This window comes from Myotis myotis, unplaced genomic scaffold (genome assembly GCF_014108235.1).
Source record: "Myotis myotis isolate mMyoMyo1 unplaced genomic scaffold, mMyoMyo1.p scaffold_m19_p_8, whole genome shotgun sequence".
Taxonomy (NCBI): Eukaryota; Metazoa; Chordata; class Mammalia; order Chiroptera; family Vespertilionidae; genus Myotis; species Myotis myotis.
The window spans coordinates 50,618,642-50,639,377 of NW_023416390.1; the positions used below are offsets into that span (position 1 = coordinate 50,618,642).

The 20,736-nt window shown below is 37.8% G+C and overlaps 1 protein-coding gene across 5 annotated transcripts in view; it reads left to right on the forward strand.

Moving 5' to 3' along the window:
• The window catches only part of TTC21B (tetratricopeptide repeat domain 21B), a 65,698-nt gene that overhangs the window by 18,272 nt on the left and 26,690 nt on the right, over positions 1 to 20,736 (forward strand). For 4 of the 5 annotated variants that reach the window (XM_036320162.1, XM_036320163.1, XM_036320164.1 and 1 more), the window contains 7 exons: positions 5,529 to 5,658; positions 9,880 to 10,037; positions 12,137 to 12,355; positions 15,452 to 15,690; positions 17,833 to 17,905; positions 18,519 to 18,629; positions 19,370 to 19,505. In XM_036320162.1, coding sequence (XP_036176055.1) covers positions 5,529 to 5,658; positions 9,880 to 10,037; positions 12,137 to 12,355; positions 15,452 to 15,690; positions 17,833 to 17,905; positions 18,519 to 18,629; positions 19,370 to 19,505 — 1,066 coding nt within the window. The remainder of the gene's footprint in view (positions 1 to 5,528; positions 5,659 to 9,879; positions 10,038 to 12,136; positions 12,356 to 15,451; positions 15,691 to 17,832; positions 17,906 to 18,518; positions 18,630 to 19,369; positions 19,506 to 20,736) is intronic. The other variant, XM_036320165.1, reaches the window with a different exon arrangement.

Sequence of the window (20,736 nt, forward strand, 5' to 3'; positions counted from 1 at the left end):
TCCCTTTCTCTCTCTCTCTCTCTCTCTCTCTCTCTCTCTCTCTCTCTCTCTCTCTCAAAAGAAAAAAAAAAGAATGCGATATTCTGTTTAGGGATAGAATGTTTTGTGCACACCTATTAAGTCCGTCTAGTCTGTCACCTAAGGCCAATATTTCCTTTTCGATTTTTTTAAATATATTTTATTGATTTTTTACAGAGAGGAAGGGAGAGGGATAGAGAGGTAGAAACATCAATGAGAGAGAAACATCCATCAGCTGCCTCCTGCACACCTCCCACTGGGGATGTGCCCGCAGCCAAGGTACATGCCCTTGACCGGAATTGAACCTGGGACCTTTCAGTCCGCAGGCCGATGCTTTATCCCCTGAGCCAAACCGGTTAGGGCCTTTCCTTTTTTATTTTATCTAAATGATCTATCCATTGATGGAAGTGGGCTTAAGTCCCCTATAACTATTAAGAACCACCTTTATTATATATTTGCCTTTACTAGTGAGATTTTTTATGTGTGTGTATGCATTTTTGGCTTTTTCTTTTCCATTTAAAGAGTTCCCTTTAACATTTCTTGTAATGCCAGTTTAGTAGTAATGAACTCCTTTAGCTTTTGCTTGTCTGGAAATTCTTTAGCTCTTCCACAATTCTGAATGATAACCTTGCCGGGATAGAGTATTCTTGGTTGTAGGTTTTCCCTTTCATCGTATTAATGTATCCTGCTACTCCCTTTTGGCCTGCAAAGTTTCTGTTGAAAAATCAGCTGATAGTCTTATGGGTATTCCCTTGTACATAACTAGTTGTTTTCTCTTGCTGTTTTAAGATTCTCTCTTTAACTTTTAACATTTTAATTATGATGTGTTTTGGTGCGGATCTCTTTGAATTCATCACTGTGCTTCTTGGAATTGGATGTCTATTTCCTTCACCAGGTTAGGGAATTTTTCAGCCATTATTTCTTCAAATAGGTTTTCTGTCCCTTTCTCTCTCTTTTCCTTCTGGAACTCCTATGTTAGGAATGTTAGTATACTTGATGTTGTCCCAGAGGTCTCTTATCCTTTATGCTATCCTCATTCTTTTAACTTTTTAAAATATCTTCCAGTTGGGTGATTTTCACTACCCTGTCTTTCGGATTGCTGATCTATCCTCCTTTGTCATCTAATCTGCTGTTTCCTCTAGTGTTTTTTTTTATTTATATATTAAATAAATAATATATATTTTATTTATATTATTCAGTTTTATTGGTTCTTTTTTACAGTTTTATATCTTTATAGAAGTTCTCCACTTGTCTGCAGAGTTTGATGAGCATTTTTATGACTATTACTTTGAACTCTTTATTTAGTAGACAGTTTGCTTTTGTTTTGTTCTTTTTCTTCTTTTGTTTGTTTGTTTATTTGTTTGTAACATATTCTTTTGTCTCCTCAGTTTGCCTGTTTGTTTCTTATGTATTTGGTAGATCAGCTAAATCCCCTGGTTTTGTAAAAGTGGCCTTATTTAGAAGGTGTTCTGTGGGGCCTAGTGATGGAATGCCCCCTAGTCACTAGAACCAGATGCTCCAGAGGTATTCCCTGTCTGGACTACTGTGGCTTCTTGTTGTGGTTGGGCTACAGCTGCTAAGGACACACTGGCAGGTGAGACTGGCCTCTGGCCCAGCCTCAGCTGTTGCAGGCACACTGCTGTGTGCTGGTGCCAACTGAGGCTGCCCACTGGGTGTGGCAGAGTAAGAGCCGCATTGGAGGGATGCCAGTGGTGGGTCCTTAGGTAAATGCCAGGGTGGAATGAAATGTTAACAAAGTTAATAGAGAATGTCAGAAAGGGTGCCTGCCAGTATCAGACCAGCTAGAGGAAAGGAAAATAAGAAAGGGGAAAAAATTGTGCCCACCATGTTCTGTCCCTGGAAAAAGTTCCAACAGCTCTCTGTTCAGCACACACCTTAAAATTAGTCAGTATATCACCTTCATGTATGACTCAGATGCTTTTCAAACTGTTCCCTCTTCACTTGGACTCGGAAAGTGTGCCACCTTAGTTTCCTACAGCCCTTTGGCTTTCCCAAATGTAAGCCCTGTTGATTTCTAACGCCAGATATTATGGGGGCTCCTCTTGTTGGTGCAGGTGCCCAGGCTGGGGCTCAGACCCCTTGTTCTTCAGAGGGATATCTCTCCAACTCGTGGGTCACTGCATAGGGTGTAGGGGGTAGAGTGGATCCTGACTAGACTGAGTCTCTCTGCCCCCTCCTACCTGTCTCAGTGTGGCTTTTTCTTTATATCTGTAGTTGTAGAGAATCTGTTCTGCTAGTCTGTTGATTGTTTTCAGAGATAGCTGTTCTATACATAGTTGATATCAATGAGAGGAGGTGAGCTTAGGATCTTCCTACTCCACCATCTTGGACCCGAAGCTGGGAACCTTGGTTTGAGTGCCAATTAAGCCTGTTCTCGAAATGTTGTTCCTTGCAGTTGATGCTAGTCATTTATTTTTTTATGACAAGTTTGAGAACCCTAGTTGTGAGTTAGAGGATTCCTTTATTTTGTCAGTGCCTCTCATTATGCCCACTATTCCCACATATGGATTTGGACTGCAAGACCTGGATTAGATCCTTTTCCTCCCAATTCTGGATTTCCACCCAGGTTTCTTTTTGTGAATCATGTAACAGTCATTAGATCCTCTACTCACTGTAACTTTGGACCCCAGTATAGGACTCCACATTTATCCCTGTGAAATTTTATCTCCATGATTCATTCCATAATTCAAGATGATATAGCCTTCTAAATCCTGAATATCATCTATTTTGTATGGATCTTATTGTCACCCATCATCTGCCTTAAATAGCTCTGAGTAGAACTGAGGATGGAACCCTCCGATTTATTACCAGAGAGTTTATTACAAATTAGCATGGATCCATTACTCACGCTTATTTGTTATAGACAGTAAGTGGATGGATGGCTTAATTATACTCAGCTCATAAAGCAACACCGGGACATCATGATGGGCACTATCTTCATTGCTAAAAGCGTAGTTCTTAGCATTTTCCCTGATCTACGGCTTGTTAAACAACCAGGGTTGTTTAACAAGGAAATGAGAATAATGAACTTTCCTTGGGGAACCCATGCTGCTTTTTATTGATTGTCACTTCCTTTTCCACACTTTCATAATCTATTTTTTTTAAGTATCCCCTCTAGAATCACACATGGGATTGATCTCATCTCCCCAGTCATGATCTTAGAAGTCTAATGCACTTCTCAATACTCATGCAATATTCAGAATTCATTCAACAAATGGTTGCAGGGCATCCAGCACTCTGTTCAGAGCTAGGGAAATAGTGGTTTAAAAGCGGACTACAACCCTTGATCTCTTGAGGCATGTGTACTATTAGGAGAAGACAGCTAATAGAATCAATAGGTTATATAGTATTTTAAAAGATCACAGAAGAAAATAACAGGGTAGGGAGGAGTGATTTTAGTTAACATGATCTGGATAGGCCTTATTAAGATGGTAAAATTTGAACAAAAACTTGAAAGGGTCATGTGGAAATTTGGTATAGAGTGTTTCAGACAAAGGGAATAGTTGTTCAGTGGCCCAGAGGGACACAAGAAGGCGAGTATGGCTGGGATAGATGAGGAGGAGAGGAGTTGTCAGAAAGAAGTCATAGCACAGGAGACCAGCTGTAACAACTCTGACTTCAGTTCTGTTTGTAACTTCTTTGGCTTCAGTTCTGAGTACAGTGGGAATCCATGAGAAGGTTTCTGGCATGGCCATATTCAACATTTTTAAAGGATATTTCTAGCAGCTGTGCTGGAGTAAACTGTAGGTGGAGTAAGAAATAATTAAGTGGTAGTTGGCTCCCTAGTCCACAGACATCCTATTTTTTCATAATAACTTCTATCAGCATGATAGAATCTAATTAGCATTTATAATGCTGTTTTCATGGGGAAATATCAGAAAGGCAGACTTGTCTCTCTAGCTCTGTCCCTACTTCTTTGGCCCTTTTATATATACTTTTTTTTTTAAAATCAAATAGTTGTTATCTTAGAGATTATCCACAAAAGTCCTGCTTGGGGTTTTTTTCTGATTCATTCTGAAACTATAGTGAAAACAATGCTTATTCTCAATAACTAATTCTTAGCAAGTGGCAAAGAACATTATCAGAACCTCACCATATCACCTATACTTTCATTATTTCCAGTTGTGCTGAAAAAATATGCTTTAAGAAATTTATTCTGTATTCATTACTGTGTGAAGAAGTGTAAAACTCTGATATTCAAGACCTAAAGACCCTTCGTCCTATAAAAGAGGCAAAACTAAATATGAAACTACTGTAGAAATGTTATGATATAAAATGCTAAATTTTATTTCATAGATTACAAGTGCTATAGGAATTTCAAGAAGTTAAAGTATTCTAACCATCTGCGGTCATATTCTGAAAATGTTTTTGAGCACACATTTTTGTGTGCTTCAACATAGTGAGAAAATGGGACACTTTTTGTCAGTAACAATCGCTTGTTGTAGGAGTGATGGTCAGTTAAGAGGCCATACTCCAGTTAAGAATTTATACGTGTGGGATATAAGGGGCGATGTGGAGGGCCATCCTTTAAGTAAAGGAAACAACAGTAATAGGGCAAAGCAGGGAGAATATTTGATATTTAGATTCTGAGACCACATTCTAAGTTGTGAGTGGATAACCACTGAATAAAGATTGGTTGAATAGGCAGCCATTGAAAGAATAAGCAAATGGCTTAGTACTTCTTTAGTTACAATATTCATTATTAATAAAAATGAAAAAAGGTTGAGGGCCTATAACATGCTAGGCAGAAAAGAGGGAATATGAAAATATGATCATTTGGTGGAGTACACATGAGTGTGTTCTACCTTCTGATTCTACCAGAAAACACAATCTGAATCCTCTAAAAACTGACCATACATTACTCTCAGGGGTAGTGTGAATTATTGAATTGAATAAATCACAGGTAAGGTTTAAAATTAGAACTCACATGGCCTTGACTCTTAATTCCAACAAGAAACACTACCTCTTGGTTATTTTGCCTTTGAACAGATATGTACCTTTCATATGTTATTGAATGAGTAATTGTATTATTAATAATTATTTGTCTGAACAAAGCCATTATTATATAGTCTCTCCATAGGTCTCAGGAAAATAAATTAGTATTCATCTAGTCATAGCAAAGATATTGGACAGTTGCCGAACTGGTTTGGCTCAGTGGATAGAGTGTCGGCCTGCGGACTGAAGGGTCCCAGGTTTGATTCCGGTCAAGGGCATGTACCTTGGTTGCCGGCACATCCCCAGTAGGGGGCGTGCAGGAGGCAGCTGATGGATCTCTCTCGTCGATGTTTCTAACTCTCTATCCCTCTCCCTTCTCTGTAAAAAATCAATAAAATATATATTTAAAAAAAGATATTGGACAATAAATAGAATAAGAAAAATTTTAGAAAAGTATAATGGTTTTGGTATTCACATTATAATTAATAAGTGCTTATTTTTAGCTAAATTCCATTATAAACTTATAAAATGACCTGCTAATTTGTTTTGTTTAGCCTGCAAGTCCTGGCCAACCTCTTTCTCCACTTCTTAAACGGTGCACCTCAGTCCTGGAGGCTATAGTAAGGACTGTGCCAGGTCTCCTGCAAGCTGTCTTCCTAATAGCAAAAGTGAAATATTTGTCAGGTAAGGTCTACCTTAAAGACTTAAAGGAACTTTATATTCTGATGTTGATTAAAAACAACATAAACAAACTAAGAATTTCACATATATGGAGAGTTGTAACATAAAATGCACATTTTACATGTGCACAAATAACTCAGTTTTATCCAAAATAAAATAGTGTAACTTGTATTACTGTTTAATTCTTTTAAACTTACTATAATCTTTTGTGATTCAAGTGACTAGTTGGGAAAATACAGTTTTAACACTTTACAAAACTCCTTCTCATAGTACTGGTGCCTCTCAATGATAATTTACAGTCTTTAATCTATAGTTGTTGACTCATTGGCATAACAAAACGTGTGATGTATACTAGGTTTCAGGTCCTAATGGAATTTCTTAATTCCTGTTTAGTTTCTGTGACTGGTTACATGGTTACATACAGCCAAAAAAAAAAAAAAAAAAACCAGGAAAAAAAGGGGGAACATCTGTAATATTCTCAACAATCAAGATTTTTTAAAAATAATAATTAATAGATAGATATATAGGTAACCAAACAACCAACCTCCATTACTCCATTATAGCCTTAGCTTTTTAGGACACAAACATATGTACGATATATTCATAAAAATAGACTATCACGTGGTGCGTATATATGTACCTTTGCTGGTTGAATACTATGCTAAGTAAATTAAGTTTATAAAGTCCTAATGGGCAGAAACCAACTTAATGGTATTCTCATAAACAGTTATATCTTATACATAATGGAAAGAATTAAGAGATTGACTTCACAAATTTTTTGAATGACAGTTTTAACTGTTAAAAAAAAAAGACCTAGGTAATCTCAAAAGCTTGTTTCACCTCTAACGTACCCTAGTTGTGAGAAGTGACCTTCTTCTGGTTGACTTCTTTTGAGCCACATGATATTTATTTTTTTATTGAATTTATTGGGGTGGCATTGGTTAATAAAATTATAGGTTTCAGGTATACAATTCTAAAGTACATCACCTGTATATTGTATTGTGTATTTTCCACCCCAAGTCAAGTCTCCTTCCATTACCATTTATCCCTGCTTTCCCTTCTCCTACCTCCCCTATCACATGATGTTTCTATTTTTTCTTCCCAATTACAATGGGTATCACATACTAGTTAATTAAACTGGAACTTAGAGTTCAGATTAATTTATTAAACATTTATTATTTATTTTGAAATTTGATATAAATAAGTCTCATTATTGTAATACTTAAATGCCAAAGTCTCTAGGAATAAAAGTCTCATATATTAACCCATTTTAAAAAGGAGCAGCCTGAAATCATTTAAAATGGTGCTGATGTTGCTAAAATTGTCAGAATTCAGATTTGTGTGTCTGATGCACAGATAAGCCAAACACTGAGACACTGGTGCTCGGAGATAGAGAAAGGTTTATTGGCCAGAGTGAGAGGACAGGAGAGTAAGATCTCTCAAATCTGTCTTCCCCAAAAAGCAAAACTGGGGACCTTTTTTGCAGTGAGGGAGTAAGAGAGAGAGGGAGTTTCAGGGAACCGAAGGAGAAGTCTGTGTTTCTTCAGTCCCCGTCTCATGTGACACCTTGTGTAACCAGACTTTTGGGCAGCAGCAGGTGGTCACAACTTTCTTAAAGGCATTCATTCCTTCTGCAGAACAGTCTCATAAATTCTCCTTGTGACCCTGGATTTATCTCCTGCTTGACAAAGAAACAATACATCAGCAACTTACAATTATATTGTGAGGACAAGGGGTGCTGGGCAGGCAGAGCAGTTGGGGTCTGACCACACTGGCATGTCTCTAAATAGCAGTATTCTTGCTAATTTGCCAACTGCACCAACTACCTGGATCTGGACCAAACTTTACAAGTTAAGGCCATAACCCTCTATCAGAATGCCCTGGTTTAGACCAAAAGAGCCCTCTGTAATTCAGGGCCCTCTGTAATTCAGGGCCCTCTGCACTTCTGACTAGCTGGGTCCAAATTTCAGGCTCCCTATTACCCTTCAAGTTTGAGAATTTACCAGAATGACTCATAGAACTCAGGGAAGCATTATACTTTAAATTAAAATTTTATTATAACAAAGGGCATTAATTTGAACCAGCAAAAGGAAGAGATGCACAGGGTGAGGTCTGGGTGGGTCCCAAATGTGATGCTCCCATTGTCCGCTTCCTGTGGAGTTGGGACACATTAACTTTCTGCCACGGTGATGTCTGACAGTATCTGCAGTACATTAGCAGCCATGGAAGCTTACTGAAGATTTAGTCTCCGTAGAGTTTCATTACATAGGTATGGATCAGATCATTGGCTGGCCTCGTGACTGAATTCAACCTCAGTTCCCCTTCTCCCAGTCAGGTTGATATCACAAGGTTCAAAGCCCCAACCCTCTAATCATGTGGTGGGTCTTCCTGAGGTGGGCAGGCCCCATCCTGAGTCATACTGTTACCATAAACTATCAGAGTCCACCACAGATAACAAAGACATTCCTGTTATTTGTGAAACTCCAAGATTTAGAGTCTCCCTCTCAGGAACCTTGGAAAAAGGCCAGCTATATTCTTTATTGTAGGAGACCCTGACAAAAACAGATCATCAGACAGTAAAAGCTTTCATTGTTCCTTCAAGAGAAATTGGACTACTCTTAGATAAGAATGTGATGTTGATGTGATCTTTGTTTATATGGTCTTTTTTTTGCCCCCAACAGTGATGACCCATTTCTCTATTTTTAAATACTTTTGAAATAAGTGGCACATTCTTCCCTTTCCCAAGATTCTTATCTCAGTTATTCATGCATTCCTCATTCAGTCACTTTTTTTGCAAATCCTGATTCTTTTCCATAGACTTTCTCCCCTTGGTAATAACCTCTTATTTCAAGTTACCTCCTTAACCCTCCTAGAAGAACAGGGGAATGGTAATTCCCATACAAATTCATTTGCTTAAACTTCACATTTTCCTTTTTCATCTGTTCTGAGTGTCGGATTGCATCACAATTATGCTTGATGGTTAATGGACAAATTTTGACACTATATTTAATAAGTTTTGTGCTACCTCAGCCAAATTTTTGTCTATTAATTCTCTGTCTCTAAGAAAAAATGTTTTCTGTTTAAATGGATTCGTATTATATGGAGGAATTCTGGAGCACTGGCTATAGCCTTGTCTGTTGAGGTGTCAGGTAATGTTAAGGAGAGTAATTGAACAGAGAATAGTTGAGGATCTCCTCTTTCCCCATTCTCCTAGCAAAGCTGAATGGGGAGTTGGCCTAGCTACACTTACCTAAGGCCAACTTATGATCTGGCTAATGCAGATGAACACATGTTATCTCACGTGAGACCACTGTTCAGAGGAAGAGCCTCTTTGTACCCCATCTGCAAACCCAGGGTAGGCTCCACTCTTCCAATCACTTTAATCTTGATCATTTGCTTTTATCTTAAGATTCCCAGTTGTACAGTAGATGTGTTTCCATACCTTTAATATTTCAGTTGGTATTTAAAGGCATTTTAAATCTAAAACTCATGTTTCTAAATCTCTAGAGCAGCGGTTCTCAACCTGTGGGTCGCGACCCCTTTGGTGGTCGAACGACCCTTTCACAGGGGTCGCCTAAATACATCCTGCATATCAGATATTTACGTTACGATTCATAACAGTAGCAAAATTACAGTTATGAAGTAGCAACGAAAATAATTTTATGGTTGGGGGTCGCCACAACATGAGGAACTGTATTAAAGGGTCGCGGCATTAGGAAGGTTGAGAACCACTGCTCTAGAGTATATCATTATGCCTTTTTGTAATTTTATGGATGGCAATAAAATTTCTAGATTTTTAAAACTTTTAGTCTAGAATGATACTAGACTAAATCCTCTTTGTTATTATAGCATTCTACCTATTTAAATTTCTGTTTTACAGAACTTATTTTAATGAAATTGTAAAAAAAAAAAAATTAACAAGGAAAATAAATAAAGGTACATGCATAGGTCTCTCAGTAACAGTGGTGCTTGACTCTGATTTTTTTCACACTTCCTCTGGTTTGCTTCTTATGACCAAGGTGTGGTCTTACAGATGTACAGTATTCTGATTTACATGTAAATTCTTTCATGTGGACTACAAAGAAGAGATTAAATCATGGCCCCTTGAACAGAGGACTTTAATCACTGGAACTATCCACAGACTAACTACTTTTCTCCCTCTTACTTCTAAGATCTCCAGTTCTTAATCATTTGAATTAAATGGTGCTTTGTGTCCCTCATTAGGTGACATCGAAGCAGCTTATAATAACCTGCAGCATTGCCTGGAACACAATTCTTCTTATGCAGATGCTTACCTCCTGATGGCTCAAGTTTATTTGTCTCAGGATAAATTTAAATTATGTTCTCAGTCTCTTGAACTTTGTCTGAGCTATAACTTTAAGGTAAGTATTCCAGACTCAAGTGGATACATATCATATCCCTCATCAACCTCCTGGAATCTTTTGCAAATGTTTGTATATCAACTTTTTAACAAATTTTAGCCTTTAATATTTTGCTAAGAAATGCATTTTTAAATTAAAAAGATTTTGGATTCATAAGCAGTAGGAGAAGAAATGGAGCAACTGTGTATAGTTAAAAAATTATAGGGACAGGGCAACAAAGACCTGGGGTCAGTGTCTGATGTTTCCACTTATCTCTCTGAACCTGTTTTCTTTTCTATAAAACTCATAATAAATACCCTACAGTTACAGTGAGTGTTAAATGCAATAATGAAAGTATTAAAAATAATTGTAAACTATAAATATTTTTATGTATTAGGATTTATTTTATTGCCTGTTTCCTTCTTGGACCTTGTTTTTTTGTTTTTTTAAAAATATATTTTATTGATTTTTTACAGAGAGGAAGGGAGAGGGATAGAGAGTTAGAAACATCAATGAGAGAGAAACATTGATCAGCTGCCTCCTGCACACCCCCTACTGGAGATGTGCCTGCAACCAAGGTACATGCCCTTGACTGGAATCGAATCTGGGACCCTTCAGTCCACAGGCCGACACTCCATCCACTGAGCCAAACTGGTTAGGGCTTGGACCTTATTTTAAAGAAAAAAATCCTCACCTGAGGATATGTTTTTACTGATTTTTAGAGAGAGAGAGTGAGAGAGCAACATCTATTGGTTGCCTTCCTTATGCTCATTAACGAGAGGTCGAACCGCAACCAAGTTGTGCCCTGATGGGGAATCGAACCCACAGTCTTTTGGTGTATAGGGCCTTGGACCTGAATTTTTAATAACTTTTCTCTAGATTTATCATCAACGATGCTTAGTCATTTTGAAACTTAGTTTGTGGTTTGAGGATATAAACATACTAGATTTCTACCCAAGATATTCTGTGATACACATCATATCCCTCAGCGTTAGGGGAAATCCAGGTTCAGGTGCTTCCCGGGCTACCTGGAGTCATGGAGGACCGCCTCAGATTTTCACTTGGGTCCACAGCCTCTTAAGCCCTGTATGTGAGAACCCAATGATGGGCTGGAGAGCTAAAGTTCCAAGCAAGGTTTACAGGCGATAGCACCTGCTTCCTAGGATAGGAGTTCTCAAGACTGGTGGGGCTTTGGAACCCAGTCATTGAGAATCTCTAAGACAGTGGTTCTCAACCTTCTGGCCCTTTAAATACAGTTCCTCATGTTGTGACCCAACCATAAAATTGTTTTCGTTGCTACTTCATAACTGTAATGTTGCTACTCTTATGAATCGTAATGTAAATATCTGATATGCAGGATGGTCTTAGGCGACCCCTGTGAAAGGGTCGTTCGACCGCCAAAGGGGTTGTGACCCACAGGTTGAGAACCGCTGCTCTAAGAGAAGAGATAAGCAGGAGTGTTCAAACAGAGTTCATAGGTAACTAAGACTTAGAAACACAGCCTTACAGAGTAGTGTAGCTGTCCCAGGCATTAAATGGCTCTACTTCACCTCATTCTGGGTTATCTTCTTTGACTCCTTCCTCACTCATTTTTGTCATTTTGTTTTTCTGTATACACTGTTGCTAGCTACAATAAAGACAGAAGCTTTGTTTCATGTTTCTGAGTACTACCAAATGGTTAAGACCAATGTTTGATTAACGTATACTAAAATGTTTAATCTTAAAAATAAAGAAAAGAGGGGAAAACTTTGTTTCTAGAAATATGACTTTATATTAGTACCAGAAGTCCCAGATCAAGAAATTCCTTTCCTGAAAACTCAAATTATTTTAGAATATATTTTCCAGCCTTAGTACTTTGTTGCATTTTCTCCTCTATCATAGTAGAAGCTCTTAATTACCTGGTTTTTCATCCAGCGGGATGCTAGGCAGTGGCAGGCTTCCTGAATTTGATTTAATACGATATTGGATCAGAAAGTTAATAAAAGGACAGAAATATACCTTATGTATATAATCACAGGCTGTCCTCAAAGATCCTATCATTTTAATGTTTGATGGACTGTAAATTATGTGTTGATGTTGTAAGCACTCCAAGGAAGTATTTCTGAATATTATTTTTTCAGGTGAGAGAAAATCCTTTGTATCATTTGATAAAAGCTCAGTCACAAAAGAAAATGGGAGAAATAGGAGAGGCCATTAAAACTCTACATCTGGCAATGAGTTTACCAGGAGTGAGGAAAATTGAAGCTTCCTCAAAATACAAAAACACTGAAGTTGATGCAAGCCATCGTTTATCAATATTTCTTGAGTTGGTAGAGGTTTACTGCTTGAATGGAGAACAGGTAGGTCAAGTTTTAATTCATTGACTCATATCTGAACTTTTTATTTAAAAAAAATGATATATATATATGCATATACTATATATATGTTAGTAGGAAATGAAAAAGCTATCCTGACCAAGTAGTAAAATTTAGGAAATTTATTTCTCACTACTTTTCACCAAATCATGTACTTTTTGCAAGCCCCTGAAGTTAGACATAGTTTGTACTTGGAAGACATTAAGTATCATTGTACTTAGATTGGCTACCATAGAATGTTATAACATAGCATAACATAATATAGCATAATATAATGTAATGTGAATAACAATATGCCAAAACCGGTTTGGCTCAGTGGATAGAGCATCGGCCTGCGGACTGAAGGGTCCCAGGTTTGATTCCGGTCAAGGGCATGTACCTGGGTTGCGGGCATATCCCCAGTGGGGGATGTGCGGGAGGCAGCTGATCAATGTTTCTCTCTCATCGATGTTTCTAACTCTCTGTCTCTCTCCCTTCCTCTCTGTAAAAAATCAATAAAATATATTTAAAAAAAAATAACAATACAATGTAATATGACATATTATGAAATGTATTAAAATGTATAATAGTATTATAATGTATGATTACCCCAGCTATAGTTATAATTCTGTGAATTTCTAAAGGCTTAACACACACATGTACACACAAGTTCTACTGAAATAAAATGAAAGTACCAACCTGAAATTTTAATACTTGAGGAAACAAAAGAACCAGTGGATGAATAACAACTTTGATAAACTTATAGGACAGCCATAAAATCAAATGCTTTAAAAAATAATAATACAGATGGATGGATGGATAGATGGATGGATGGATAGATGGAAGATAGCAGGTAATTCTGAGAGAATTCAAGAAAATGAAGAACTTAATGTCATTGATACCTGATTTTTGGATTGCAGCAGTTGCTAATTTATTTTTATGTTTCCGTGGAAGTTAAGAAGGCTATCCTATGTAATAAAAGGCTAATATGCAAATTGTCCCCTCAACTGGGAATTCAACTGGAAGTTTGACCAGGGGGCAGAGCTGGCTGGCCAACTGCCTGCGGCCCCTCCCCCTGGCTGGCCCTGCCCCCAATCGGCACCCCCACCCCAATTGGGGGCGGGGCCGTTCCACCAACCACCTGCGGACCCTCTCCCTGGCCAGCCCGGCACAATTGACCCTGATTAGGGTGGGCTGGCTGAACCCCACCCATGCATGAATTCGTGCACTGAGCCTCTAGTCTATATATATATAAAAGGCTAATATGCTAAGTGTTCAACCAGTAGCCTTGATGCACACTGACCACCAGAGAGCAGATGCTCAGCTCACAGACATGGAAACATGGGACAAACTGATGGATCTCAGAGGGGAGGGAGAAGTGGGGACGGGAAGAGATTAACTAAAGATCTTATATGCATACTAGAGGCCTGGTGCATGGATATGTGCACCGGTGGGGTCCCTCATCCTGGCCTGTGGGGATCGGGTCAAATCCCTGCACTGGGCCTCTGACATCCCCCAAGGGGTCCTGGATTGTGAGAGGGCGCAGGCCAGGCTGAGGGACCCCACCGGTACATGAATCCGTGTACCGAGCCTCTAGTGTCTAGATCAGCCATGGGCAAACTACGGCCTGCAGGCCGGATCCGGCCGTTTGAAATGAATAAAACTAAAAAAAAAAAAAAAGACCGTACCCTTTTATGTAATGATGTTTACTTTGAATTTATATTAGTTCACACAAACACTCCATCCATGCTTTTGTTCCGGCCCTCCGGTCCAGTTAAGAACCCATTGTGGCCCTCGAGTCAAAAAGTTTGCCCACCCCTGGTCTAGATAATTGCCAAGTCTCAACTTCTCTTTCACTAGTAAATGAACATAAAATGCATTTAAATAAAAAGAACCAGTTGCCATGCGTAAATAATTGATTCTAAGATGTGTTAGTTTTTTCACATCTTAACATTTCTGAAATCCGGATGTTCTATAATACTTAAAGTTGAAATGGATCTTAAATGACATTTGAGATGAATCTTAAATAACATTTTAGATTCATTGAGGTACAAATTTGGAAATGAAGTAATATGTTCACCTTAGGTATAAGAAAAATGATGTCCTGATGTAGATAATAAAGGAGTCTGCTAGTTAATGAGGAGCCATTGGGTGCAGTCGGTGACCAGACTAGATCGCATTAGTGAGGTAATAATGAACATGGCTAACATTTAGGCTTTGGAGTCAGGCTGCCTGAGCTTGAATTCTGGTCTATCATTTGTTAACTTCTTAACTCTCTAAATTTCAATTTCCTTACTGCAGGGTAGGAGTAATATAGTAACTACCTTACTGTTGTTTGTGAGAATTAGATAGGTTAATACAATGCTGGGTGCAAAGTAAATGCTTATCTATAATAATAAAAGTTTAATATGCTAATTAGACCAGACAGCCAAACAACCTTCTGGACATCATTCCAGACGTCCTTCTGAATGAAGCCGCTGTGGCGGGGGCCAAAGCAGAGGCGGTTAGGGGCGATTGGACAGGCAGGCGAGCAGTCAGGGGTGAACAGGCAGTCAGGAAAGCAGTTAGGGGCAATCAGGCAGGCAAGTGAGTGGTTAGGGGCAGGCAGGCAGAGTGGTTAGGGGTGATCAGGCAGGCAGGTGGGTAGTTAGGAGCCAGCAGTCCTGGATTGCAGGAGGGATGTCTGACTGCCTGTTGAGGCTCTATCTTGGGATCAGGCCTAAACAGGCAGTTGGACATCCCCTGAGGGGTCCCGGATTGCGAGAGAGTACAGGCTGGGCTGAGGGCCCCCGCCCCTTCCCCTGTGCACAAATTTTGTGCACCGGGCCTCTAGTTAAATTATTGTAGTGGTGTCTCTTGTGTAACAACTGCTGTTGTCTCAGTTATGTAAACACTTGTCAGCTAACCAGTGTTTATAGTGTTACCTGAATTTGGTTTCTGCATTTAGTTTTAAATTTTTGTGCTTTTATGCAAATTCATCAGTATTCCATGAATATCCTAATTGTGCTAGCATTTTTTGTTCATTGTGTTTTCATAGAAAATCCTAATTTCTAGTATAATTTGTTGAATATTTTGAATGTTATTTTTATTTTATCCTTACAGCATGAGGCAGCAAAAGTGTTACAAGATGCTATCCATGAATTTTCTGGGACATATGAAGAATTGCGTGTTACCATTGCTAATGCAGACCTAGCTCTGGCCCAAGGAGATGTTGAGCGGGCTTTAAGCATGCTTCAAAATGTTACATCTGAACAACCTTATTTCATAGAGGTCAAAGAAAAAATGGCAGATATATACCTGAAGCATAGAAAAGAGAAAATGTTATATATCACTTGCTATAGGTAAATGGTTATTTTAATGCATTTACCTCCTAAAATTAATTCCCAAATTTATTTTACTTCTCTTTTAAGTGTTTTGTGGATACTTTATAGATCCTTGCCTTCATGTTCTCACTTCCTTCTCCTACCATCAACCACAGTCACTCTAGCTGAGCTACTTTCTCAAAAATATAAAGCATAATACTTATGATTACTTCAACCTGTGGCTCATTCTGGTTTCTCAGTTCTCCTCCCTCATCAGATGGTACTTTTAGACATCTTTTTGTTGGGGGAAGGGAACGAACAACAGTTATATGTATTAACAATTTAAGACAATTATGTAATGTAACATCAATTCAGGGGCTATGGTCATGTTTAATTCCTTAATATAATAGACTAGAGATCCGATGCATGAAATTCATGCCAGAGGCTCAGCCCTCGCAGCCGATGCAGCTTGCCTTGGCCCTCGCAGCCCCAGCTTCGTCCAGAAGGTCATCCAGAAAGATGTCCAGAAGGTCATCTGGCTGTCCAGTCTAATTAGCATATTATGCTTTTATTATTATAGATACAGAAAAAGAATTATTGCTTAGTTTATACTACACTAAGGTATGGATTACAAATGTTCCTTGGTGAAAGGACAGGGACTTTAAAACTTATATTGTGGCCCTGGCTAGTGTAGCTCAGGTTGTTGAATGTCATCCCATATGCCAAAAGATGACAGGTTTGATTCCCGGTCAGAGCACATACTCAGGTTTTGGGTTCAATTCCCTAGTTGGGGCATGTGTGGGAGGCAAACAATCAATGTTTCTCTCTCACATTGATGTTTCTCTCTCTCTCCCTTCCTCTTTCTCTAAAATCGATAAAAGTAAATTAATTAAAAGTTATATTCTGATGCCCTTTGGAGTTATTGGGATACACAACACATACACATGGACATATACACACATGCACACACAGAGGTTGCTTTTACTCTTCCACCAGAACAAACAGATAAAAATACATGCACACACTCCACATAAGAGAAAAATTAACATTTTTAAACTTTGGAAAACAGTAAAATACTGATGAATTAAGTTGTCAAACCAAGTCAAATTGGTTCATCTAATATATATACATATATATACACATATATGTGTGTGTGTGTGTGTGTGTATCATAGCTCAGAAATCTGCTCAGATTCTTTTTTCTTGTCTCTTTAGATCCTTTTATTTTTTTAATTAAATCTTTATTGTTGAAAGTATTGACATGTCCCCCTCTCTCCCCCATTGATCCTTTCTAGCCTGCCCCCATCCCTCCTCCCATGCTTAGATTCTTTGTAGGTGCTGTGTGATTCAAAGAAAGGGAGCAGTACCCCAATATAGATAGATGAACTAAAGTTTCTACATCACATTTCCTAAAGATGAGCACTAACTATCATCTCTAATGGTGAAAGTATTTCCAAATAGGATTGATTTGTTTGAATGCAGTATAATATAACAGTTAAAAGCATAGGTTTCTGTTTCAAGAAGATCTGACACATTAGCTGTAGACAAATTCATCATCTATAAAATCAAAATAATAATTCTCTTTCTCATAAAAGTTTTTGACCAATTACTAGTAAATGAGATACTATATGTTAAAGACTTAATATCACATTCTTATTTGAGTAACTTTGGTATTTTGACTTTTACTAGTTAAATTTTTCAGGTAAAAAATAAACAGGAAATACTGAAGTAGAAGACTGGATATTTTTTAAAGTAACTCATTTCAGCACATGGTTAATGCCATGAATACCAGAGCTCAAGATACCTAGGAGAATAAGTGGTGTGTCTCCACCCCCTACCCACCCTACCCCCCCAGTTCCATCCTTTTTGGTACCTTTACTTCCATGTCATTTCAAAATTAAACATAACAAAATATATTTCTGGATGCAATTTATCCACCTGTACTCTGTTTCCTGCATTTCAGAAAATGCAAAGACTTAATGAAAAAAAATGATTGACCTAGCATAAACAGTCTGGTTATGGTATGGTGGTTTTGTTTTTTGTTTGTGTTTTTCACAGTGTTACACTGTTGGATATGTAGAAGGTACTCTGAAGGTTATTGGGTAATTGAAATAAATGTGCTTACCTTTTAGAAGAAGATATTTGTATTCAACATACTAAATAGTGTTGGTCTGATTTCCAGAGAAATTGCTGAAATAATGCCTAGCCCTCATTCTTTCCTTCTCCTTGGAGATGCATACATGAATATTCAAGAGGTAAATTTCTGATGCTACTGAACTTAGACTTTTAAAAAATCTTCGTGATTAGTATAGCATCCCAAATTAAAAGGAATTTGGTTTTCTAAATAATGTTTACTTTACTTAATATTCAAGATTCAGTCATCACAATGAAAGGAGACAACCATTATAATAAAAGCATGCTTTTCTTTTCAAATTGTGATCTAGTAATTCAACACTATCATTATTTAAAATAGAGATGGTATCAGAAGCAAGTTAAGAGGCTCCTTTAAACAGAAGGATGAAGAGAACTATTAGCTATGTGTGTTTTCTTCAAAGGGAAGCAGTCTTCTGACTCTATCTGGCTTTTGTGATGGCTGCCAGAAATGAAAAGTCAAGAACTTTTCTCTTCTCAGATTATTATTTATGAAGGCAAGAGACAATTAGCATGGGTAGGAATATACTGATAAGTTATACCTATACTGGTGACTGTCACCTTTCTGAAATTATTAAGGTTTCTAGACTTAAATACATGCTTTATTAATCTTATTAAATATTCCAAATGAAAAACATAATTATATAAATGTTGCCATTAGTGGAATCCAGCCAAGCTCTTTATCTATTGCCTATTTTTTATGTCTGTCAACATTAGCCTGAAGAAGCCATAGTAGCATATGAGCAAGCATTAAATCAAAACCCAAAAGATGGAACACTGGCAAGCAAAGTTGGGAAAGCGCTTGTGAAAACTCATAACTATTCAAAGGCAAGTAATTTATAGTTTAAAATATATTTATTGGGTCAAATTTTTCAAAGTCTGCTCTATGATAGGCCTTCAGCAAACACCGTTTGTATCTTGCTGGTTGTAAAACTCCAAATTTGTGTCCACGAGCTGGAATTTGTGCTAAAGGCTTTCTCTTGTCTCAAATTCTTGTTCACTGCATTTTGCAAAGACTGTTTGGACTAAAGTTTACTTCAGGCCTCATCTTACACCTGAATTCTTAATCACTAAACCAGTTGCTATTAACATCTCTTTCATTATATGACAAAGCATAATAGATGTCCTTTCTCTGGAATGAATTTTGGTAAGCTATGTGCTTTGAGGGTTGGGTTTGGTTTTTATTAGTTTGTTTGCCTCTTAGAGAAAATGCGTATTCTTTAGTTATATTTTTGCTCTATTCCTGGTAACTGTTGAACATTTATATAACAGCTAGCAAAGTATTTGCATTTGATAAAGTTCACTGGCTTCTGGAATAAAACCATTATTTTTTTTTTTCACCAAGCACTCTGTTAATAAGCTACTTATACAAGAAATGCTAGTTGCCTTGTGTGATGTTTGATTCGCTGAGGAAAATGGCATAGTTAACTGGTAGTGCAGATACATGCCTAAGCTTCTCCTTGGTTGTTTTCAGTTATGTGTATGTTTTAAATCTGTGTGTAAGTTACCTATGCTTGAATGCCATTCTCATTGCCTCTTTCTTCCTAACCAAAATGGATTTTGTTTAGGCAATCACTTACTATGAAGCTGCACTGAAAAATGGACAAAATTATCTTTGCTATGACCTGGCAGAGCTTTTATTAAAATTGAAGTGGTATGACAAAGCAGAAAAAGTCCTTCAACATGCTCTAGCTCATGAACTTGGTATGAAAATATTCCTGATTTGAAAAAAAGTACACCTGCTATACCTTATCTTTTTTATTTTTGTATTATATAAATGTGTATTTGTATTCCCAGTATTTTATATGTGAAGTTGTTTATTTCATTGATCTGAATACCACTCTATTAAAATAAGACATTTGAAAAATCTATAACAGATTTATGAAACAGTTAATTGTGTTACAGAAAGATACTTCCCAAAATGATGTAAAGGAAAGTTCTTTTAATTTGCATCTATGTCTGATGTTTAAACAAATAAACATTTTTATTATAAGTTTTTTAAAAATGTATTTTTATTGATTTCAGAGAGGAAGAGAGAAAGAAAGAGAAACAGAAACATCAATAATGTAACATTAAAGAAATAATTTAAATAAACCACTTTAAACAGATTGGCGCAGACCACGTGCTTCTTAAATGGTGGAAGAAACATATTTCTGTTAATTATTTAGGGTTCTTTTACTACTCTTAGATCACAAAGTAATAATACTAAATATTTAAATCGCACTTAACCACATGCCACACTTTATTTTAATTGCTTTGCATATGGTAACTTACTTTGTACTTATTAACTTTAAATATTATATGAAAACCCTATGAAATAGGCACTATTATTTCCCCTCTTTCACACATGGAAGGGAGGCACAGAATAGTTAAGTACTTGTTCAAGGTTAAATAGCTAATAAATGATGAAGCCTAAATTTGAAACCAGACTGGTTGGCATTACAATTGGTGTTCTTACTGGTTACGATTCATAGCCTATCAAATAATCTATTATTTTAAAAAACAACATTTCTTCATTACATGCAGCAGATATTCTATCTTATCTTTTAACTAGAGGCCTGGTGCATGAAATTCATGCACAGAGGGGTGTCCCTCAGCCCAGCCTGCACCCTCTCCAATCTGGGACATCCCTCTCACAATCTGGGACTGCTGGCTCCTAACCACTCACCTGCCTGCCTGCCTGATTGCCCTTAACCACTTCTGCCTGCCAGCCTGATTACCCCCTAACTGCTTCCCTGCCAGCCTGATTGATGCCTAATTGCTCCCCTGCCAGCCTGGTCACCCCCAACTGCCCTCTCCTGCTAGCCCGGTCACCCCAACTGCTCTCCCCTGCCGGCCCGATCGCCCCCAACTGCCCTCCCCTGCCGACCATCTTGTGGCAGCCATTTTGTGATGATGTGGGGGTGTCACATGAGGGCGCGAGGGCCATCTAGGC